This window comes from Canis lupus, chromosome 26 (genome assembly GCF_011100685.1).
Source record: "Canis lupus familiaris isolate Mischka breed German Shepherd chromosome 26, alternate assembly UU_Cfam_GSD_1.0, whole genome shotgun sequence".
In the NCBI taxonomy this organism is placed as follows: domain Eukaryota; kingdom Metazoa; phylum Chordata; class Mammalia; order Carnivora; family Canidae; genus Canis; species Canis lupus.
This window is the reverse complement of record NC_049247.1, coordinates 27,875,036-27,899,311: the sequence shown is the minus strand read 5'-3', so window position 1 is coordinate 27,899,311 and position 24,276 is coordinate 27,875,036. Positions and strand designations below refer to the sequence as shown.

The 24,276-nt window shown below is 60.6% G+C and overlaps 2 protein-coding genes across 4 annotated transcripts in view; one reads left to right on the top strand and one right to left on the bottom strand.

Annotated features, from left to right (window-relative positions):
* Positions 1–23,243, bottom strand: part of GNAZ (G protein subunit alpha z) — a 29,659-nt gene extending 6,416 nt beyond the window's left edge. The window contains exon 1 of the mRNA XM_038575774.1: positions 22,468–23,243. Coding sequence (XP_038431702.1) covers positions 22,468–23,190 — 723 coding nt within the window. The 5' untranslated portion in view covers positions 23,191–23,243. The remainder of the gene's footprint in view (positions 1–22,467) is intronic.
* The window catches only part of RSPH14 (radial spoke head 14 homolog), a 78,157-nt gene that overhangs the window by 21,825 nt on the left and 32,056 nt on the right, over positions 1–24,276 (top strand). The gene's annotated exons all lie outside the window — the stretch shown is intronic.

Below are 24,276 nucleotides of genomic sequence, written 5' to 3'. Positions count from 1 at the left end.
TTGCTCCATGCTGAACTTGGAGGAGACCTTCACCTGACACGTGGCTACCATGTGACAGCAGCCATGGTGGCCTGGACTAGCTTCATTTTGAGGCCCATGCCAGGGTGAGCTGCGATATGAAGGGGAGCCTGCATGTGGTAAGGGGAATGTTGCCCTTTGGTTCTGGTGCTCTACAAAGGCTCCCCTGTTGTCACCAAACATGTTCCCTGTCCATAGTTACAGGTACAGTCAGGGTCTGGGGCCAGAGACCTGGTGTTCACTGTCACCATCAGTTTTTTGATGTGCCTTAGATAAGTCATTTCTCTGCTCTGGACCTTAGTTTCTTCATCTATAAAATGGGATGAATTGACCAGGTGCCAGCCATGACCACTGTGAGAAGGAATGAAGGCATGGTGCAAGAAGAGCCTGGGTCTGTCAGGCCTTGCTCTGTGGCTGCTGGTGCGCAGTAGGTACCGTCCCATGCCACTGGCACAGGGGTGTCTGTTGTCTTCTCTCAGTGGGGATGCCAAGGGCCCCACTGCAGGAGCAGCTCTGTGGGCTGCTTGAAGAGGCCTGATTGCAGACCTGGGCTCAGCCAGCCAGCAGCTGACAGGTTCCTGGGGCCAGCAACGCCTCCGTGCTGACCGCGGGTTCCAGGGCCACCTGGTTCCTCAGGGAGCCTCCCGTGACTGCTCAGCTTGGAGATCCAATGGCCACCTGACTCCACTCTCACAGGTGTGAGGCTTGCCTCCTCGCAGTAGGTTCCCTTAGCTTTTTTTTTTTTTTTTTTTCCCTTAGCTTTTTAGTGGAGGCCGGGAGAGCCGCAAGTGCCAGGCTGAGCACCTCCAGTTACCAGTTTCCCTGATTTGATAGGTCAAGGCCACAAACTCTGGCATGGCAGGGTTTCCTTGTGTGCTGGCTGGGTGGGAAGAGGGCTGGTTCCTGGAGACCCAGCCTTGAACCCAGCCGTGGACACTCAGGGAGAGCCCCCGAACTTTGCAAATGAGCAGAAAGGGCCTCACAACAGGCACAGTGTCCTGTCCAAACATTTTCCTGCATGGCCTCAGACTCCTACTGATTTGAGAGCTCACCAGCCTGCCTGAGGGAGGGGGGCCAGCAGGTGTCCTCCAGGCTGTGGTTCTTGGGTCCCTCTCTGAGTACATTCCGGCTCTCTATATTACTGGGGGGAGCACAGCTCAGCCTTCCTAGGACACTGTAGGTTTCTAGAGAGAGGCAGGGGAACAGGTAAGGGTGCTAGCTAATGACTACCAGGCTACCAGCCTGCCTTGAGTCTTTCTAACCTGTCCCCCTGGGGGCTCCTTTCAGCCTCTAGCCCTCCCTGCTTATGGGCCACCCCACCTCCCTCCCAAAGCCTGTGCCAGCTTCTTGAGCGTCATGCAGCTTGCTTCCAAAATCTGTGAGTGTGGGGTCTGGTGTGCAGCATATCTGCAACTTAATACGCCTTTGGGGTGGACTAGGGGTGGGGGCCTACTTTTGGAGCTGGGGACCCTTCAGCGTCTCTTTACCATAGGCCTAGCCAACCCGCATAGTAACATACTCACCACTTTCCAGCAGCACCAAACTGTGGGCAGGTGGGCGAGAGAAAGAGGCCTGGGCCTCAGAGCCTCCGGTTCTGACCTCCATCCACTGCACCCACCCTTCCTGACAGACACCCCGTAGCTCAGGGTGCCAGGGGGCAGGGTCCTTCCTATTCTCTCCTCACAGGCCACCACAGGTGTTCTGTTAGGACCCAGGTCGTGTATGTGGTGATTCACTGACTACCTTGGACTGAGGACCAAGTGATAGGGAAGGGGCACGGGCACACTCTGAAACCCTCTCTAACCCCACATTTCCTGACTGAGCTCCTGGGGCAAAATCTGGACCGCTCAGAAGGGGCACACTGGCCCTTCATGATCTGGGTGTTCTCATCTTTCTCCCTCCATGTGACTCCCTGTTCCTGGCCCTCACCTGCTCCGAGGTGCCTTGCATGGACCGCCTCTAGCCTGTGTCACTCTGGGCAAGATGCTCGCTTTTCAACGCCTCAGCCCCTCACGTGGGAGAAGGCAGGGATACCAGCCTCACAAAGCGGGGTGGCTTTCCGTGGAGAAAATGCACACGGACTCACACTTGCTGTTTTTGTCATTGGTTATGGGGCCCTGAGTCTTCCTTCCACCTACCTCTTGGCCCTTGAGGACCCCATCGTAGGGTGGGCGAGCCACAGGCTGTGTGGCACTTGTCCAGGTGTGCCCGACCTGATATAGATGCTCAGCCAACCTCGCTGCCCTGTTATCATCACACAGGTCCCCCATTGTCCTGTTCCAGGAAAAGGCAGGCTGTGCAGACGCTGCTCTTTGCTCCCTTTGGGGCCCCCGGGTCTGGGCACATTTAGGGTTGGTTTCCATGCCAGCTCCCAGCTCTATAGTCCTCCTAGGACACTGGTCCAGTTCATCCTGTTCCCAACGCCCTCCTCTCCTGTGTGGACACACATTCCAGGGGTGACAGGACCAGTACCTGCCTACCCTCCAAGGTCACACTGGTTTGGGGCAGCCATATGCAAATGCCAACTCATGCTGAACAGGCCATCAACCAGACCCTTGGAACACAGGGGAGGCCAACTGGGGGACTGCCCTGTACTGACCCATCCTGTCTCCCTGTCTGCTCCCTCTCCACCAGGTTCCCATACCCCCAGGGTCTGGTGGAGGGCTCACTGTGGTCACAGCACAGGGCGAGGCCAGATGGCCCAACCAGGCGTCCACAGGGGTCTCCAGCCTTAGACCTCACATAAAATGCAGGTGATGTCAAGGTTTCAACTCTTCCCGGGACCAGCCTGAACCCTGGGGCTCGGGACCTGGAAACCCCAGCCTGCCAATACTTCAGCACCCTTCACTGCTGAGCCCGTACATTCCTCACTCCTTCCTTATCTCCCTGGGAGACCTGCTCCAGGGGCCCTTCTATGTGCGATGTTGTTCTAAGCCTAAGGGAGATGGAGAGATGAGCCAACAGCCCTGTTCTCAACGAGCCCATCCTGGGCAGGATGAAATAAACGAGGTGATGTGGTGGCTGGGGAGTGGCCGATGAGGGTGAACTTGATCTGCCAGCCACTGGTTCTTAGCTGCCCTGAGCCTCAGTCTCCCCCACCTCCCCATAAAATGAGGTCTGTTAGTGTGCCTCCTCACAGGGTGGCTGAGGATGAAAGTGTGACATGCAGAGAAAGCTGAGTCCCCATGGCCAGGCACTGTGGCTGCAAGTAGCCATCGTGGGCATGACTGAGATAAAAGGGGAGGCTTCCTGGAAGAGAGGGCCTCCCTATTGGGCCTTAGGGAGGGTGGGTAGGGCAGGGAAAGGCATGGAGCTGCAGCATAGGCAAGCTGGGAGGGGTGGTGGAGGGGATGCAGCGGGGGGCCAGGCCTTGGCCCCGGCTCAGCTGGGGTTCCAGAGCCCGGGGAGGCTCTGTCCTTTCCTGGGTCTCCGTTTCCTCATCTCTAGGATGAGGCCTCAGTTTTGTTGTAACCTGGTTAAGCTCAAGTCTGCCCATTGTAGTGAAGCCTGGAGTGTTTGTTCATGGGAACTGTGAATTCAGCTTTTCACACTGGAAGGAAGGCTGGGAGGCTGGGCCACGCACATGAATGAGTTCCATTCACCGTGGATGGAGGCAGCCCCACGGCTGCCCACCCCACAGCTGAGCCACGGGGCCTGGCCCCAAGCAGCAGGGTGCCAGGTTCCGAGGGCGCTGAGGCCGGGACCAGGGCATTGAGGCTGCCTGGCAGTGCCGTGGCTGGATGGGCCAAAGGGGAAGGCTTCATTTGGGACTGGACATCAAATTGGTACCCTTCACAAAGTAATAGCCATGTCTCTGGCCCTCTGGGCTCCCTCTGTGATGGAAGCTTGGGGGCATCCAGGTTGGGGGCTGCCTGTCAGCTGGCAGGGTGTGGTCTGGGGTAGGGGAGAGCTGACCCAGTGAGTGGCATGTCCCAGTGGGCAGTGCCAACTGCCCCTTCCCCCATCACCAGCGGAGGCAGGTGGGGTGCAGGATCCTGTGCCCTGGGCCTGGAGGGTGGGAGGAGCCTCTACTTCCCTGGCCCATCCTGAGCCCTACCAAGGCGAAGTGGGCTTTGGGGTCCCCAGACTTCTCCAGCGGGAGGAGGGCGAGTGAGCCCCGCCCTCAGACCTGTGCCCTGACCTCCTGGCAGGAAGGCGCACAGGGTAGGTGTGACATGTGTTAGATGCATTTGTAGCTACGGACTGGTGTCAAGACAGGGTTGTGCCTCCAGAGTAAAATCACTCCAAGGATGGTGTCAATCACTCAGGGAAATAGCTTATTCTTAGTCTCCAAAGAAGAGGGGGGGCAGGGGGCAGGTCTTTGGGGGGTGAGAGGAGTATGTATGTGTGTGTTTCTCTTCATGTAAAGCTGCAGAGATGTCTAGGATGGCCTGGGGGTGCTCAGGTGGCCCTGCTAGGGGGCCTCGGGAAGCAGGTAGAGGCTGACCGTTGGCTAAGGCTCTGTGAGGAAGAGGCCAGGTCGGGCCCAGATTGCAGGCTGCCTGGTGGCTCAGAGCCAGTCCACTGAGGGTCCTCATTCGTCCAGGGTGCAATTCCCTTCAGGGCTCTAGCTTGTCCAGGGGGAGCTCAGAGGTCCAAGACCCTGGCCTGTATCTACCCTCAGGTGGAAGAGTGTAGGTAGGAGAGCTCCCGTGGGAACAGGGTAGTGGTGGCAAGAAGAGCGAGAAACCCCAGACCAGGCTGGAGGCCTCCTCACACTGTGCCTTGGGGGCTTATCCCTAAGGGAAGCAGTGGAGGAGGGAGAGGTACTGGGAGGAGCAGGAGACAGGGTGGGATCCGGGGGCAAGGGGGATGCTAGGACCCGCAAGCCTCACCTGGGCACAAGGTCTTGTGCTGTTGTCACAAAGACAGGATACTCTGCTCTCCTTTCAGAGGAGCTACGGCCACAACGAGGAACTGTGGTCAAGCAGCCTTCCTGGGCTCCTTCACCATTCACCTCTGCAGAGAAGCATTTCCTGCCAGCCTGGCGTCTGTCTCCATGCCCTACCACACCCCACGCAGACAACAGGCAGCGCCTGAGACTTTCTGGGGTCTCCCTTGGCTGCTGGGCTGAGCTTGCCTTGCCTGACCTGGCCCGAGCCTGGAGGTTTGTGGCTGTGCCCCTGACAGGTGGCTGTGCCCGGGGTGGCCTCTCTCCAGCCCTGCCACTCTCCTTTGGAGCCTGAGGGGGAAGCCACTGTACACGCTTTTCTAGTTTCGAGGAGCTTGGGATGCATTCGGGGGGTGATGGTAGAAGAAAGGGACGGGCAGACAGATAGAAACCACGCAGGGAGGCAGCAGGGCTGCTCCCCGGCAAAGGCCCAGTGTGGGAGCAGGTGGAGGAGGCCTGAGTCATGTTGGCTCACGCCTGCGGGGATGGGGACAGGATGCTTGGAGCTCCCCAGGCAGCCCCAGCTCAAGGCTGTCGCCTGCTGGAATCCGTGTTTCTCCACCCCCTTCCCCTGCGTGTGTCCCCTCTTTGGAAGCGTCTCCTGGAGGGCAGGGCCCGTGTGCTGGCTCACCCGGGCCTGGAGGGAAATCACCAGGATCCTGTGCAGACAAGAGGGCAGATGTGGTTGTGGTCTGGCTGCCCACAGGGAGCCGGCGGGCAGGGCGGCCTCGAGTGGCCCTCTGCTCACCAGGCTGAGGAGCACGGCAGCTCCTCGGGCCCTCCAAATGCTGAGCTGCTGAGAGTCTGTCATAGCAGCTGCCACCCAGGGTGGCTGCTCCCCTCCCTCCGTTGAGCTGAGTACTCAGATGCTCAGCAGACTCACTGTTGTTTCCATGACAACTGAGGAGCAAGCCTCCACCCTCAGCGCCGCCTCACACAGCAACACAGACCTACGGCAGGAGGCTGCTGATCCCCGGGCTGGGCCAGGCGTCCCTTCACAGGGGCACACGGGGCTGGCCCTAGCTGGCTGGCCTGAGAAATGTTGTCCATCACTGTGTACTTGTTGGGAGGGTAGGGGAAGGTCTCTGGGAGTTGAGGGGACTCCACATTTCCTCAGAGACAGGGTAGTAGGCAGGGAAGAGGGGGCCTCCCGATGGGAGAGGAGGTTAGATGCTGGCAGCATTACTGAAGGAGCACCGGATAGTGCCTTGCCCTGGGCAGTGTCATCCTCAACAACTGGCCCTGATGGCTCTGGGCCTTGCTCCTTCCTTTGTGTGGGGGCTACCATGATGCCTAGATGTCCAGCTCTGTTCATCTCAGAGAAGAGGCTCTAAGGGGCTCCTCCCAATATTCCCATTCTAGAGATGTGGAAAGTGGGGCTCAGAGGGTTGACCTGGCCTGCCTAGGCCCTGCTGCCAGGCCTACCACCCCACCCCAAGGAGAGCCCCCAACAGCCACAGCCACCCAGGCCTGTCATCCCCCTCACTGCTACTGGCCTCAGGAAAGGGGGACATGCCCGGGGACAAAGCTTAGATGACCAGGGTCACTTCTAGATCTATCTGGTTAGCATTTCCCACTTCTTCCTCCCACAAACCTAAATGCTGCCTTGCCAGACTGGAGAGCTGGATTAATGAGGCTAATGAATTGATGAGCCCCTGACTGTCCCTGGAGCCAATGTGCAGGGACAGCACAGAGAGGAGAGCCACCAAGGCAATGTGGGAGAGCCAGGAAGCCCTGTTGCTCCCCCTCCCCTCCTCCTGGCATTCAGGGCCTCTGGGCAGAGCAGCATTCTCCCTCATGACAGCCCTTGCCTCCCACTGCTGCCCAGGCTCAGGTCCGTCGCCCAACCCCACATCCCCTGCCAAACTGAGGTCCTCAAGGTCATGAGGCACAAGCCCTCAGGATGCCCAGGCCGAGACAGACAGGACACAGTCCTGTCCACACGCAGGGACAGCAGCTCATGTCCCTCCCTCCCCTCCATCTGTCACAGCCACCAGGGGCTGCTTCTGCTTAGCAACCCCCACCCCCACCCCCAACTCGATGCCTTCCTATCCCACTCTGTTCTGTGGCCAGGTCTCCCCAGTGTAGACCGCAAGTACCTTGCTCTCTGAGCCTTGGTCGGCTGTCCACTCAGATCAGCATCTACCCCTCTTCCATCCGACCCCCTTTTCTCTCTGGCTTATTTCAGTGTTAGGGCTCCCTGAGAGGCATATGTGGGACATTCTGGAGGGTCAGCGGCTGATCCCTTAGCAAGGCAGGATGTGACCCTAGAAGGCGGGGGCCTGGGCAAGGAGCCCTCGGACTCCCGTCTGCTCCAACACGACTGCCCACCCACTGTGCGGCCAGGCCCATGGAGGGCCGCCTTGGTTCTCCTTGAACTTTACCAGCCTTGGGTCCTGCTAGTCAGGAGACAGCGGTTATTTTAGGCTATCATGCAATGAGTCACAATAGAAACGTGGTCAATAGGCGATGATGTGAGGAGGCTGGAGGCCCAGCACCCCACTCACTGAGCACCACTGTCTGAGCGCGGTGCAGAGATGCAGGCCCAACCTCTCCCTGCCGCTGCTTTGGCTGCCCTTCTCGTTCCTCTGCTCTGGGCCCCAGTCGGTCACCTGGATACACCTTAAGCTCCTACTTAGTGTCTTACGTATTCCTGCCTTGAGGGACAAGGGACGGACAAAGAGCAAAGAGCAGTGGAGGCTTATACGAACGGAGTCCCCCTAGGGGAAGGACACACGCGCCACTAACTGTCCGGCACCACACCATGCAAGCTTGAGGGCAGGCGGCACAGAGGGACGGGCCAAGTCTGGGCTGGAAGGGGCCGACTTCGGCCACCGGGGCAAGCGGCATCCCAGGCTGTGGGCACAGCCTTAGCTGAGGCTGGGGCGGGGGGTGGTGGCGACGGCCCGCAGAGGGCCCAGTGTCAGGCTGTGGCTCTGCCGCCACCCTGTCCCACTGATGGTACCTCCAGATGCAGCTGGGATCTGTCCACACCTGTCCGTCCCAGCGCTCCCACTTTTATCTCTTGCCAGGCCGTCTCCTGGCTTTCTGCTCTGAGTCTCCCGAACCCTTCCCAGTCGCTTCTATCGCTGCGGATGATCTGGCGCCTTCCACTAGCTCCGGACTCATCCTTCCCTCCCTGCGCGAGGGCCTCCGCCGCCACTGTGCTGTCCTTCCCTGGGGTTCCCACAGAGAGGGTGGGCTCTCCCACGCCCTTCCTGACCCCCACCTGAAGCACCTCCTAGTCCCGACCTTAACTGTCTGTTAATTTGCGAAACAGCTTCCAGCGGCGCCATCGGACCCTGTTCTTGTCCTGCTCATCATCTGCCGTGAGCAGTGCCCCGTCTGTCAGGTGCACTGGTCTCTCCAGCGCCCAGCCAGGGCGGTCTGCCGAACTGGGGTGCGGACAGCAGGGCCAGATGGCGCATGCCGTGGGCATGCGTTAGGTGTGGCAGGTGCGTGTGCAGGGCCAGGGTGGGGTGGGAGGGGCCCCGGGCGCCCAGGGCCCCTGCCCTGCCCTCCCGCACAGGTGCACCGCCCAGGGCCTGGCCCACAGATGGCCTGCGGGCCTCGCACTGCCCTCAGCCTCCTCCCGGGCCCAGGATGGCCAACGTGTGGCAGGGGCCACCGCGGACAGCAGGACCGGCCTCCCTCCCCGAGACGGGCCTTGCGCTGCCCTGGTCTTTCACTGACAGTTGGCCTGTGTCCTCACTTCAGCTCTTGTTCAGCGGATCAATCTGGCAGAATGAGCTGAAAAGGCGTTTGATAAGCAGGAGCTCTTCCGGCTTTACAACGATCAGGAACTACCTGTGTCTTGGGGGATGCAGTCTCGGGTTTTACTTTCCTGTTTCAGTCTCCTGTGGCCAACCCTGGTGGGGGAGGGGTTGTGTGGTGGCCCCAGGCCCTGACTCCACAGTGTGTCACTGTCTGCACCTGGGGGTGGGCCTGCTGGGCTGCTGCTCCCACTGCCGCCAGCCTTGCTGTCACCTGCAGACAAACAGCCCTGAGGCCACAGGACTCCCTGGCAGGAGTGGAGATTAGCATGTGGCCCAGAAAGATTAGCAACTCAGGGTGGCATACCTCATGCCCTTGGACGGTCCCGGGTTTTCATGGGGCCCTTGACCTTCCCACCACCTTCTCTCCTTTTCTTTCCCACATCTCTCCTGCCCTCCTTGCTGCACCCCTGGGCAGGGAGGGAAGGGGACAGGAGGGTCAGGAGTGGCCCATTTTAAAGGGCTCAGTCCTGCAGGCTTTGGGCCAACAACAGATGGGGCTTCTCTGGGGTTGGGGGTATGTTCCAACCAGTGCAGAAGTCAGTCACTGCCTGCCAGTCCCCATGCCCCCCGGTCCAGTGACAATTGCAACGCTTGTAGTAAGAGCACTGGCCAGGCCTGCCACTTCAAACAGCAAAGGCTGTTTAAACAAGATAACAGGCTGCCGGTAAAGCTGAATCTCGGGTCCTAATAGCCCAAACCCCTCCGAACCTGCTAGAGATAGGGGAGAGCCACTTCCTGCCTCATGCAGTTCAGCTGCAGACCACTGGCTTCTGATGCTTCCCACCCAGCTTGGCACCCACCCTCTGTGGGCCATTCTGTTTGCTGGTCCCCGGTTTCCCCATGTGTACATGGATGGGACTAGGGTGACCCAAAGTAATAGCAAGGGTAGCAGCTTCTCACCCCCCCGCCCTTCCCCCCATGGCAGGGTAGAGCCAAGGGTTCTGCTTAGAAGGTGACAGAGGGCCGAGCTGGGCTACCTGGGGAACTTGTTCTTAGAACCTGAATTCCCCGCTCTGTGTGGTGGGGGCCACACCCTGCCAGGGTGGGAGGCCTAGAGGTTTGCATGCAGGGCCCCGTGACTGCGTCTGGGGGCCTCGTCTCTGTCCTCTACCCTCATCTTCCCCTGGATGCCAGCCCCTGGCGAATGGCTGAGGCCACCACCGACTCTCCCACGATGCCTGGCACAGGGCTGAGAGCCAAGTGCCTCGAGGCAGGTGTGGTCGGCCCAGCTTGCCTCCTTCCATTTTTTCTGTGGCCAACCACAGCCCACACAGCCATCCGAGCTGAGAGCCCACGCTGTGCCCTAGCCCCAGGGACTGCCTGGACTCCAGGAGCTGCACAAGGGATCAGGGTCCTGGACCTGGGCAGCCCAAGCCACACAACACCCCGGAGGCCCCGGCTGACCGGAGCTGTCCCCCTGGGAGCCTGAGGAGGCCAACCAGGAAACCAGCACCCTGAATATACAATCGTTTGGTTTTGCTTTCTGCTCTCCCTAAACCTCAGAACCAATGACGTATAGGATCTTAGAGATGGAAAGGACTGTCCCGCTCCCACAAGTATCGGCACAGCCCTGGGGAGAGAGAGCCCCTGGGTTAGCATGACATGAGTGAGGAGCGTCCTGTCACTTGAGGGGTAGCTTAGGCATGAGAAACGACTCTTCTTCGTTTGGGGCAGCAAATTCTTAGGGCAACGTGGGAAGCATGTGCTCTGAAAGGGCCTGGAACTCCCACCTTCTGCTCTCTTCCTTCATGCTCTGGCCCAGAGAGGGCAGGGGCCCCAGGCCACCCAGCAGGCCACTGGCAGCGTTGGCTGGAGTCTAGGCCGTGGCCTGCCTGCTCCCCCACCCCCACCCCAGGGAGGAATCCTTCTTTCAGAGCTCAGAGCCCCAATCCACTTTTGCTGCGGCTGAAATGAGAACTGTTTCCTATTTGTTTTCGTGTTAAATCCTGCCAGCTTGATCCAAGTCCCCCTGCTGTCAGTCACTGACGGGAAATTAGCAAACAGCAGGACACAGGTGCGTGCAGGCTGGAAGCTGGCAACACAGATTAGAAGGCTGGCCCGGGGCTTGCCGACTTGCCGACCGTCACTGTCACCGACAGAGGAAACTGGAGTGCAAACACCTCTCTGCGTTTTCAGCTCCGGGGGACCCCCTGGAGCCCACCAGCCTAACACCCTTGCCTGACCCTGTTTCAGCAAGGAGCGTGCTGCTGTTCCCGGGCTGAGCCCTGGGCCACGCCTCCAGGGGCAAAGGCTACTGAAAGCACTGTAGACACTTCCTGCAGGGACATGGGACACTGGGGACGGGACATCTTAATGGGGAACCTCTACCTATGGGCCATTACTGCCCTAACTCTGGCTTCTCCATCTGCAGGGGGTGAAAGGGGCTAGTGTAGTCTTCCGGGGTGTCAGCCCCGGTAAGAATCTGATTGAGGGCAGAGCCTCTCCCACAGAGGGATGACCTACATGTGTGCTGGTGCAGGCACATAATTGGAACGTGCTTTAGGGAACTCTGCAGGCTGTGGGACCCTCTGTGGATCCCAGGCACTGCCATGACAGGGGCCTCCAGCCTGGGAATGGCTGCTGCTGGCCCAGTGCCCATCCCTGCGTTTGCCCAAGGCGGGAGCTGCAGGCTTTATCTTGCCCAGGATGCTGTTACTGTCATCAGCACACCCCATACCTTGGTAGGTTCTCAGCAGCAGACATGGCTCTCCTCGTGCTGGCTCTAGCCAAGCCTCTCGGCCCGTTTACAGGCGAGGTGGGGAGGTGAGACAAAGTAGGAAGGGCCCTTGTCTTTACCTGGGAGACCGTCTGTCTTCAGGATGTGCAGCAGAGGAGTCATTGCTCCCTGGGTGGGCCCCCAAACACCTCACCTCTACCTGTCTCCCTCTGCTTCACTAGGGGTGTGCAAGCCCATTGTCGTGGATAGGCAGCGTTGGGAGAGAGCATGGGGTGGCTCAAGGTGATGCCCAGACCAGGCTACAGGTGGGCAGGACAGTCTGGATTGTGGGGCTCCAGAGCCCCAGCAGCTATGCCTGCAGACAGCGCCAGGCAGGAGCGGGGACGAGACACCCACTTTCCTGGGGGGAAGGGTGTGCCAGAGGCTGGATACTCAGTGGTATGGCCATGGTCTCACTGACCACAGGCTGGACTCACAGTGTGACAGACAGGGGGTCATCAGGCCTCCAACCTCCACAGGTTCCTTGCTGAGCAAAGAGACCTCCTGCCCTCCTCGCACCAGTGTCGCTGGGGGACCGGGATGCCCCTGGAGGGAATATGTTCTGTCCCGGGCCTGGCAGTGCCCCACTGCCTTGGCTCTGAGAGCTCTACGCCAGGTCCCCTGGTCAGAGCGTCTGAGTGTCAGAGCAGACCGTGTGTGACAGGCCCGTCCAGCACTGCCCACATCCTGATGGCTCTGTGGTGTCATGTCCTGGGGGACATGGCAGTCTGGCCCTAGGAGGCCCACGTGGGACTGAGCGGGAGGTGGGTGGGATGGCTTCCAAGAGGTGGGGAACAGACCACCCTGGAGAATCACATGTGGCCCCTGCCCACTCTGCGGTGGGCCGGCCCTGGTCTTGGGGGACCTCAGCCGTGTGCTGGTTCAGCCCACGTGCTGGTCCAGGGGTTGCTCATGGCTGTCTCTTGTGAGAGGGAAATGAAATGGCAGGAAAGTACTGTGTTCCCCACAGGCCTGTGCTGAATCCCGTACCGCCTTCCCTGTCACCTGTACTAGGCAGAGGCACAGGGGAGGCTGTGGGGGCCGGGAGAGGTTCACTGCCCCGCTGAGCTGCCCAGGGTCTGAACTCCAATGCCTGTACTCTCTTCCATCAGAGCACGAGCCCCACGGTTCCAGGCCCCGTGGGCACCAAGCCCAGGTAAAGGCAGGTATCACCAAAACTAGGTCTTGTCCTATAGCTGAGGGACTGTCCCATTTTACAGATGAGGAAGGCAAGGTTGGACCCGATCATCCAAGCAGAGGCTGTGCAGGACCAGGGGCCACATGTGGCCAGGTACTGCTCCCTCCCGCCTCCTGGGGTCCTGTCCTTGGGCAGACAAGGCTAAGAGAGGAGCTACAGGGGGTGTGCCTGTGAGCCTGGTAGATACTGAATAAAAAGCCATGGACTCGAAGTCTCCCCCTAATGCCTTTCCTGCTGGCCCAAGGGTGGGAAGCCATCCAAGAACTAAAGGTTGCCTCAGTCGGCCCAGGGCCTTTGGCTGACTGTGGCTTTATTAATGAAATTAGAGAAGGTGCATGAGCCCGAGCGATGCCAACTGGGGATGAGGAAGGCAGGGTCAGGGGGAGCTACAGCCCGGGCCCCCGGGCCAGCCAGAGCTTGTTCTCTGGGCCTGAGAACATGTGTCCAGTTGGGAGCCATGCACAGGGAGTAGGGGTGCCTTTTGCTACATCCTCAGTGTCCCCCTCAGATGCCCAGGGCCCCTCCCCTCAGCTGTTACTCCAATCTCCCCAGAAACTCTAGACCGTCAGAGCCAGTGGGGCCTCAGGGGCCCTACAGATGGACAAAGAGGGGGTCCCGCCTGGAACCTGTTAGCATTTCTGATGTTTTTCAGGGCAGCTGTGGGACTCCCCCAGATGGCAGACCTCCAGGCCCCATCTAGCCGGTTCCTGAGCGTCCCTAGGTCAGCGTGGCCCCCACTGCTCTCAGACTCCTCCCTGCAGTCTGTTCTTGATACTCAGACAAGTTGTTTTTCAGTTCTCGGATTATAGAAATCCCTTAAAACAATAATAATCTGTGTCTTAAAACCCAGAGCTGTTCTGATGTGTGCATAGGGAACAGAAAACTAAGGTGCTGGGGAAATTAATGAACCCCCTGGCCTGGGGGGGCCGGGTGGGATGCAGGTGGGGAAGTTCCACTGTGAAGATCCTGGGTAAGCACAGGATGGAGATGTTCTGTGGCCAGTGGAAGGGGAATCCTCTGGAATGGGTCAGGGGGCAGAGGGGGAAGCGTACAGATGGTAGGAGATGCAGCTGCTCCAGGGAACCCTGGTTCCACCATCCCGGGGTGTGTGTGTACCAATGTCTACGCCCAGCACCCCAGACTGCTGAGGACTGGATGCAGTACCTGGAACCTTGCCCCTTCCGTAGGGCAGCCAGTGCCCTAGCTCTCCACCACTCCCCACCCCCCAACAGCCCCTCGGTCCTGCTTTTGCTGGCTGCTCCCATGGCCCCCACAGCCAGGCTGGACTCTACAAGGTCCACATTGAGTGCAGGTCACTACTCCCACCTTCATCCTAATCCATCCCGGCCCCTGATATGTGGGCCCCCTTCTCTCCTGCAAGTTGGTCTCTGGGGCAGAGGAGGCCCTCCTGGCTTCTCGAAACCCAAAGAGCTGCTTCACAGAAGTGCCTTGAAGCCAGTGGCAGTGAGGATGGGGCCAGTGGAAGTGGGTGCTGGCAGGGCCACCCCAGCCCTTCTGGGGCTGCATGATGCCATTCTCATCTGACCTCAGGGGAGGAAGGGACATCATCATTTCTGTGCCTAGACGGGGAGCTCGCTGTACACAGGAGGTGTGTAAGAAATGCTTCCTGAATGAGAGTATCCCAGGGCTTGTCCTCTCAGATGGAGAATACAGGACGGGCCTGAGCTTGAGCAGATGGGCTCACGTTAGTCTGCTAACGTGCTGACAAAGAGAAAGCAGAACCACCCAGCTCCCAGGCTGCTTCTCTGCACAGAAAGGCTTCTCGTAAATCTGCCTGGGGAGAGTGGGAGGGGGAACCCAGGGCGAGCGTGGAGCCACTCCGGCAAATTACTGTTCTCGAACGGGATGAGCGTGAACAGAAATAACACCTGCGGTCACCGGGCCAGAACAGGGAACTGCTGAGTCTCAGAAAGAGGGACACTGCCCAGCTCTCCAAAACGATGCGGACGGCGAATCCTGTAAATCACCTCTCAGTGAGCCTGCCCTGGCGCTGGCCTTCCTGGCCAGGGCCGGGGTCACTGGCTGCAGTAGGTTGCGGAATGTTTAACAGCCGGCTGGGAGGGGGCTGATGGGCAGCATTTGCCAATTTCTGTGATGTGAATACCCTCTCCTGGATGATTCTGAGCTACCAGCATGATGTCAAACAGCTCACCAAGTTTCTAAAAATGGAAAAACTGGCACTTGTGAGCTGGTACCGGCCAGCTGCGGCCCTCTGGTGGGCTGCTGTGCAGAGAGGGAGGTTCTGCTGCTGCTAACCTGGCTTTCGGTGCCCCCTTAGGCAGGTGTGGGGGGCAGCTCTGCCGGCACAGTGCAGAGAGCGCCTGCTTGCTCCCCTCCCTCAAGGCTTGCCAGCACGAGGGCAAGAGGCTGACCCCCAACTTGCCTCGGAGGGAGGCCCCCACCAGAGCCCAAGCTGGTTGACTTCCTGTTTTGGAAGGGCCGCCTGGCTCAGAGATTGGAACACTGTGGACGTCCCCACGCAGATTCTGCCAAAGTGCATGGCAAAGTCTGTCTTGGTGGGAGAAGCGAGGAACGGGGATGGTGTCCCAGCTGTGCTTAGCAACGGCCTGTGCCTGGGGGGCAAGGGGCCTCTGGTGACATGGCAGGAGGCGACCAGCATGGAAGAGTGGCTGAGATGCTCGATGGCGGCGTTGGGGGGACAAGGATGAGGAGGCAGGGAGGAATGAAAAGGCTGTATTAGGATCCCAAAGCTCCACTATGCGGTGTGGAGCTGGGATGGAGGGGCTGGTCATACAGCACAGTGGGGAGGTGGGGGGCCCTGAGCCCAGTGCCCAGCCGTGTCCTTCTGTTTGGGAGATGTCTGATGGAGAACTGACTCAGGGCAAGGAGTCAAGTGCCAAGGTAGACAGGAAATGGGAGCTCTTCAAGTTTCCAGGGCAAAAGGGAGGGTGGAACGGAGGAAACTGCTATTGACAACGGCCTCAGTGGCTGCATGTCTCCCTGGGAGCAGAGGGAAGGTGGTGTCAGCCCAAGGAATGGAAATATCAGTTGGCTCAAGTGCTAGGGGCCACATATAGGCATCAGTCTGTGCTGAGGGGGAGTGACAGCTGATAGCTGCTGCATTCTCTACCCTTTCTCCGCTCTGCCCTCACCCATCACACACCCCATGGGGACTAATGTGAAGGCCAGGGCCGCAGGCAGATACACTGGCCACTTGCTGAGTGGGGGCCATGGGCTCACAGCCAGGGTCTTGCTGAGAACCAGGTGACCTTAGCCCTGTTGGGGCTGGGACAAGGCCTGGGCCACAGAGCAAGGGACCCTGGATGGGCCCAGAGCCTGATGAGCTCACATGGAGGTGGCAGGGTACCGTTCACAAGCACTGACAGCGCCTCTGGGCCGACAGCAATCTGGCTTTGAGTGCACATGTGCCTGTCCCCCTTGTAGCCAACCACAGAGAGAAAGAGTTGGTCTAAGCCGTAAAGGGGATGCCGCTGGGGAGAGCTGTGGCCAGCTGAGCCCTGTGTCCCCCTGTACCTGCAGGGGGAGGCACCATCATGGCCTGGCCCCCTTAGTGCCTTTGTCTCTACAGAGTGGCTCGGATCTGCACCTGGGGCTGTCCACTCCAAGGAACCCAGTCCCCTCTGCCAGCAGGCCCTGTCTCCTGGCTCTGGTCCAGGAGGTCTCTGATGTCCCAGGGTCATCCATGATTTGTGGAGGTTGTAATAACTTGGATGTGGCCCTGGCACATCCTGAGATCAGAAGGAGGTGCTCAGGGAGATCAGTGCTGGGGTGGGTGTGGGGAAGGGCCGGCCTCCATGCAGGTCAGTGACACGCCTTCCCGGCACTGTCCCAAGTCTCCATGGTACAATTCCTGGATCTATGTCTTCGACTGGGTCAGGGGCAGGAGGCAGAGTGGGGATGTACTCTGCTCAGGCTGCTTGTGGTCCTGCCACTGATGGGGTGAGGGCAGTGCCCACCCTGACAACTACTCAAGTCTCTTGAGGCCCAGGGGGAGAAAGCGTCCATGCCCCCAGGCCCTCCCTGGAGCATCCTGTACCTACAGGACATGGGGATTCCAGAGTCCCCTGGAATCTCTGAGGGAGCAGTGCCAGCCTGCCATCTCCCGAGAGCCAGATTCAGCTCTGGGACACATGATGCTGATCCATAGGCCCTACTTTCCCCATTTGCAAAGCTGGCTGGTTAGGACACTAAAGGACATGTGAGATCCCTTCCAAATCTGAGCCGGGGTATCACCCCCATCTGGCTGTTGCCCTTTCTAATCACCTCCTCCTTTGGCCCAGCTCTGGGATCTCTAGCTTTGCTAACCATCAGTAAATGCCTATCTATCTCACTGCAATCCAGTGCATCACCATCAACGTGCCATTTTGTGACACGAAGCCACTTTTAAAGGCACTAAGACAAGCTCCTGTTAGGGCTGAATGACAAAGCAGTGCCGGGGTGCAGGTACATAGTTTGTAGGACAGCCTTGAGCAGCCCCCTCCTCTGGGGCACACTGCACACCTCTGCCCCTAGGGCCTGGCACTTGCAGGGGCTCCCAGAAAGGCTGAGTGTCCCAGGAGCTACACACTCAGAAGACAGGGCCCTGACCTCTGGCTCTTCTCCAGCCTGCATGTTTCCTGCCCCATCTAGTCTGCTGAGTACCAGTGTGTGCCAGCCTAATGTTCACAGCCCATGCCATAGACGGTGGGTGGATGACGGCGCTTTGGGCCTGGCCTCATGGTGTGGTGGAGCTGTGACCTGTCCCAGGGGAGCTGAGGGCCCCAGGATGAGGAGGGGCCACTGGCTGGGGCTGAGCAGAGGTGACAACCACAGTCTGGTTTTGTAGCACCCGTCACCTGCAGAACTTGTCTCCCTACAGGGCATGTCCTCGTTTTCAACTCATCACCAGGGACCCTCTTCCACACATGTTGGCCAGCTATCTGTTAGAGAAGAGTGGGGACTCCAAGCCTCCCACACTAAAACTTGCTGTGGCCCAGACCATACCGTGTTGTGGCCACAGTTGGTTCTGCATGAAAGCAAAGCAGGGGACATCCCTGGGAATTGCTCCCTGCCAGGTTCTGAAGGAGGGGGCAGGTGTCCCTAGGCGGCATGAGGTTTGTAGAAATGACACTGCCACTGTGCTGGGTGTGTGCCCCCTGCCCCCCCCCCCCCCCAGCAACCTGTGCCTTCGGGAAAGCTGGGTTCACCTCAGCGTCTGGCCTCTAGTCCGGGCCTTGCATCTGCACAGCATGTCTACAGCAGGTGCACAGCAGGCCCTCCACAGGGCTCAGAACACCAATAGCTCTGCCGGAAAATGGGCAACTAGGGAGCTCCCTGTGGGTCTTCATGTGAGAACACTGTGATGCTCTATAGCCTGGCCTTTTCATCTGTCCCTTCTAAAGAGTGCCTGTACCATTAAGCCGCCATGCAGTCCACTAGCAGATCTGCAGGGGCAGAGGTGGGGGGGGGCAAGCGCCCACCTCCCTGCCGTCTAAGATTCCAAGCAGGGTGTTGGGGCCCCACCTGCTGGGGCACTAGAGGGGAGGAAGCAGAGCCCCTGCATGGGCAGCTGAGTGAGGGGCCTGGCGTGGGGCCTTGGCCACTTAGCTTCTCGGGGCTGACACGTTGGGATGGGTGGCTAGCCAGCGGGCCTCCGTGCCTGAGTGGGGCCATGGCTGAGCCTCTGAGTCTAAAGCTCTGTCTCTCTTTACTCCTGGAAGAGGCCATGGGACGGACCCACAGGCAGGCAGAGCTGCCAGGAAGTGGCGTTCCCACAAAAGGCGGCCAGAGGCAGGGAGGCCTGGCCGCAGATAGCAGGTGTGGTTCAGGGAGGGACCATGACTCGTCCTAAGCCCGGGCACCCCCACCTGTCCCGCCTGCCCCGTGACTGGGACAGCAGGCACAGCTGCCACCTCACAGGATGGGGCAGGTGACACATCCACGGGCTGTGCTCTAGCCTCCTGGCCTCTCTGAGGGGACCCCTTGTAGGGACAGTAGATGCCCACCTGACTGGAGCCCCCAGGCACCTGCCAGGACTGTAGAGGGGGGTGGGGCCCCAGGCAGGCCCAAGGACCCCTTAAATCCTTTCAGGATCAGGGCGGGGAATCATTATGAAGGCTGGGCGTGGCCCCTTGCATCTGCTCGTTGCCATGGTCCACAGACACCCCGGAATCGGCCTCCCCTGCCCAGGTGCTGCCCTGCGCTCCCTGCAGCCCTCTGCAGCCCTCCACGCCCAGGAGCCTAGAGATCCCGACGTTACCCTTGGCAACGTGCTGACGCAGATGCCAGCGGGCGGGGGGGCTGGGGGAGGTGGTGGCGGTGGCTGTGGCTCGTCTGCCAGGCGTGGGGGTGGGGGGCTCCACCAGCCCGCTGTCAGAGCAGACGAGGCTCCTGGAGGCCTCAGGAGCCGAGCAGAAAAAAAGATCTCGAGGAGCCCGGTCCAGAGCCTGGCGCTGGGCCACCAGGTTCCCTTGGTTTCTGCAAAACTCGGCGTGGCTGGCTCTTGGCTCTCGTGCCTCTGCTGGGGCCCGGGGACAGTTGAGGGCCCTTGAAAAGAAGGCACCGGGGCGGCCCTGTCCCGTCCGATGGCTGCACTCGCTCGCTCGGCCAGGCGGGAGGAGGGCAGGGGCACAGGGGGGCGGGCCGGCGGCGGGGACGGAGCTGCGTGCGGGCGCCGCAGGGGCAGGCTCTGCTCTCCGCCTGGCCCGGCTCTGCCCCGGGCGGCCAGCCCACCGCGCGGCCAGCGGCCGAGGAACCACGGGGGCTATTGTCTTTCCTCAGCAGCCTGTTTGTTTTCCATCCCGAGATATTGCTGGTAGAGCATGAAAGGTCACAACTATTTGGAATCCAGTGAATTTCCAGCCTCGCTTGAGTTTCTCATGAAGAATTTCCTTTTCTGGGGAACAACCACCTCCCCGGGCCTGCTGAGACCAGGGTGGCGGGAGCGGTGGGGTGCAGGCCTGGCTGCTCTCCCCTCCCTTTAGAAAATGCCCTGAGCAGCTCCAGAGCCCGGCTGCCTCCAGGAGGCAAATACAGGCCTTCCAGAGAACCCCTCCCCAGCCAGGCTGGGGGGTGCCATCCCCACCCAGGGCTGCCAGCTGTGCACCCCCCCATCCCCCCAGGGAGAGGGCCGGGAGCAGCCTAGAGATGTGAGGGCCTTCGTGGGGCTGCCTGTCCTGCCGTTCATGCCCCCAGCCCAACTGGGCAGCCGTTCACTAGCACACAGGTGGGGACCCATGTGTAATGACAGACAGGCTGCAATAGAGGGGTGTGCTGGCGCTGGGGTCAAGGAAGGTCTTTCAAGGAGGTGATGCCTGAGATGAGACCTGAAGGATGGGGACAGGCAGAGCCAGGGTGATCACACACTTAAGGCCAGAGACAGCAGAGCGTGTGAGGAAAACAAGGCCAGGAAGGCCAGAACAGAGAGGAGAGAGGCAGGGGGGAGGCAGGGATGGGCCAGGAAGAGCCTCAGACGAGGGAAGGCTTGGCCTTGGGCCCATCTTTGAGGACACTTGGGCCACCTCCTAGTTGACAGGTTCAGATAGCAGAGATGATAGCCAAATACCTCCATGAAACACGGGACCAACTCGGGGCTGAGGCATCCCGCCTCCCACATCCTGCCACACCTGTGGGCACAGGCTAGGCTGACAAAGCTTGCCAACAGATGGTCTGGGAGCCCAGCCCAATGCTGAAGGAACTTGCCACCTTGCCCTGGAGATGACAGACTTAGCAGCCCGAGATCCTGGCCTCAGGAAGGCCCCAGAGCACAGGCTATCACCAGCCTCAGGACATGGCAGAAAAAGGCGGAAGGCCGGAGAGCTGACCACAGGAGCACCATGTGGCTGGCAGATGTGCTCCGCCACTGTCCTGGGGCCTCGCCCGGACCCGACCTGGGCCTTGCGTCACAGCCTGGTCAGCCCCAAGCCTTCTGCTCAGAGCAATGCCTCATCAAATAGCCTGACCTTTCCCATTGGCTGGGATGTCCCTCTGCCCAGAACCTCACACAGCACCAAAGTGGGTGTGGGCAGAAGAACAAGAGGAGCTAGAAACCCTAGAAACCACACAGTGCTGGGAGCAAGGCAGGCCTGCCCCGTGGATGCAGTGTCCTTAGCCTAGGCCCCTGACACCGTCACTGCCTGGCACAGTCCTGGAGAGACCCCCGGGTGCACACAGGACAGAGGGGGAGCCCTGCCTCCTGTCTTCACGATCACCTGCAGCTGTTTCTTTCCCCTTCTCCAAGAGGCTAGATTTCCTTGAATACCTTGAAAGACACAGACCTTCTCTCCATCCAGAAAAATGCTCAGGCACCCAGCATGGTGGCCGCAGCCCAAGGCCGTCTGTATACTTTCTTGGGGCCGCAGCCCAATTAAGACTCCCAACTGAACCCAAAGAACAAAGCTACCACCTGCCTTAAAAAAGACTGAATGAAGCCCCTTCCTTGCCATTGCCCTGGTCCCCTAGGCCCTGGAGGCTAACCCCCCACCCCCATTTCCCAGCACAGTGGGTCCCCCACCAGGACCATCACCACCCCTTCCCCCTGCCAGACCACTGCCCCCCTGAGCTGCTGGCACCCACAGCTCCATACCATGTATGGCTATTTGTGGACCCGTTTGCCCCCACACCTCCTGCCCCCAGCGTCAAAGGCCTCAAGGGCAGATTGCGAGTCTCTGTTCAGTGCTCCTGCCTGGCACAAAATGTCCTCTGTAGGACAGCCTGGGCCACCCCCCACCCCATCCGGCTGCTCAGCCTCCACCACCACTCCTGGGCACCCAAAGCCCCTGCGGTGCCTTGTGCACTGGGCTTTCTGCCTTGGTTGCACCTGCATCATGCTGCCCACCCTCTCCCCCTCGAGCCCCCACTGGCTCAGCACCAACCCTGGGTGCTCCTGGGTACCTCCCTGCACTGTGTCCCCTCTATGGGGGCTCCATCCACCCCCTTCCTTTGAGCGCCCTTCTCCACGCTGAGAACCACAGTGTTCAGGCTGAGGGCCTGAAAGAACCCCCATACCCACCCGACCCCTGGGGATTAAGCCTCAGAAACAGTTCTTAACCCTGTTGCTGCCAGACTCTAAGGATCCCAAAGGGGCTGTGGGGCCGTGGCTGCAGTTCCCAGCACCCATAACAGTGCCTGTAATCATAGGGGTTTTGTGTATTTCCTGGATTGCTACATAGACCAGCAACCGGATGCCTGGCCTGGGCCTTGTCTCCATTCATGTCCTGCCGAGCTGTCAACCTCCCTCCCAGCCTCCAGGGCTATACCCCCTCACACCTGACTGCACCCCAAACTCACCCAGAGCAGAGCCCCTCATAGGGCCCAGCTCCCCCTTCTTCCTCCCCAGTGAGCCTTCCCTGCGGGCCGGGCACCCCAGGGCCGCTTTTCTGGGCTCCAAGCAACATGGTCTTGGGGCCAAGGAGTAGGTCCCACTTGGCAGAGGGATGGCTCTCCACGCCCTGGGCATTTCGGGCATGGGTGTGGGCTGCTCGTGGCACTGAGGCAGGGGCCACCTGGGTACCTGGGGTCTATGAGCATCCTGAGGGTAGTGCTGTCAGCAGCTGGGTGAGGACATCCCTACCTGGTGGGGCCCGAGGGTGTGGTGGTCACTCAGAGGGATGCAGAGACCCCGAGGGCCCGTGAGGGACCCTCAGGTCAGAGTGGGACCTGTCCGTGCTAGCGGCCCCCAAGAGAGGCGCCACAGCAGACGGTACCCCGAGGCCCTCCGGTGCCCGAGACACGCCCCCCCCCCACGCTCCACGCTGTGCTCCCAGAGACGGCCCCTGGCCGGAGCCCCGTGCCTCAGCGTCGCCTGCCCTGCCCACCCCCTCAAGCCCACCACTTCCCAGGAGCCAGCGAGGCGGGAACAGGCAGGGGCAAAGCCCGGCACACTCACCGTCTGGTTGTCCTCGTAGAGCTTCAGGTCGTAGCCACTAAGCTCCACACAGAAGATGATGGCCGTGACGCCCTCGAAACAGTGGATCCATTTCTTGCGCTCCGACCTCTGCCCGCCCACGTCCACCATCTTGAAGGTCAGCTCCTTGAAGGTGAACTTGTTCTCCACGATGCCCGTGGTCATGTCCCGGGAGCGCAGAATGTCCTCGACGGTGGGGATGTAGTCGGGCGCGGCGATGCGCTCCAGGTCGTTCAGGTAGTAGGCGGCGTTGTCCTCCAGGTGGTACTCGCTGGAGCGGCCGAAGCAGGCCTGCGCCCCGGGGTCGGCCCACAGCCGCCGCATGACGCCCAGCAGCTCGGGGGTGATCTCGCCCTTGCTCTCGGCAGGGCCGGTGAGCGCGAACAGCTGGACGGCGTCGTAGGCGCGGTCCGGGTTGTGGAAGTCGATCTTGAGGGCGGCCAGGGCGCGGATGATGCGGGTCAGCGAGTCGATGGCGTTGTAGATGATCAGGGGCTTGTACTCCTTGCAGGCCTCCAGGTTGAAGCCGCCGCTGTGGATGATCTTCATCTGCTTCACGATGGTGCTCTTGCCCGAGTTGCTGGTGCCCAGCAGGAGCAGTTTGATCTCGCGGCGCTGCCGCTGGCTCTCCGAGCGCAGATGGCGGTCGATCCTCCGGGACCGCCGCGCCGCCTCTTTCTCCTCTGAGCTTTGCCGACATCCCATGGTCCGGCAGCGGCGGGCCCAGATGCAGAGCACGGGACGGGGCGCCGCTCCCTGTCGCCGCCGAGCGGGGGGGACGCCGAGACGCGGGCCGGTGCGGGGCAGACGGAGCCCTCGGAGCGCTCAGCGCGGGCGGCGGGGCGAGGCCACGCCACGCTGCGGCCCCTGCCCCAGCAGCTCTGCTCCAGCCGGCATGGCGATCGCCCGGGGCGAGGAGGCGGCCGAGCCTCCCTAGTGACTCTCCACCTGCCCGGGCCACTGTGGGGCCCGATCTGCCGCCGTCATGCCCTGTCCTCCCGACGGTGGGAAGCCGGACTCCAGCGTCTGCCGAGGCTGCTGCCGTCTGGCCGCCGCTTGCCGGGCCGGTGCCGCGCGCGCTCCCTGCGGGCCCCCCGCCTTGGGCATCCGCCCTTCACCTGCCAACACAGAGAAGAGGGTGAGCCTCCCCCCGCCGCAGGCTGGGTGGGAAAGAGGGAAACCGGGCCTCCTCGGGAAGCAGCCTGGGGGACGGTGAAGCACACCCGCTCCCCTCCCTGGGACTCCGCTGAGTTGCGCCCCACTCCGCGCCTCACACCCTGCCTGGCCAGCCAGTGTGCCTGAAGCCTGGTACTTGAGGAAAGGGTGCCCAGAGCCACACTGGGACGTTAGCCTTAGGGTTTCTGGAGCGAGGGAGGGAGTCTGGGGCCCTGCCGCCCTTCCCTCCCCACCTGCATCCGGCCAACCTCACCCTCCCGCAGCCTCAGTCTCTGGGTCTGTTGTTCTTTAGGATTCCATACAGAGAACCTGCTCTGATGTCCTCCCCTCACCACCACCTCCCTCACCCTCTCCTGTGCTGCCGGGGGTGTACCCACATGTGTCACAGCATCAATGGGCCTTGGCCCCTCCTTGGTTTACAGTGGGGTCCGACACCAGGGTAACTGGATGATCTCCCCTCACCACCTCTCATGGGAGCTGGGTCACTCCTTCGCTCTCTCAGGGCAGGACATTCACCAGGAGGAGGCTGGCGAGGCCTGGCAGTAAACAGACAGGCAGGGAGCAGAGCAAGGCAGAGGTCTCGGGCGGGGAACACGGCAGCCTGGCTCCTGGTGG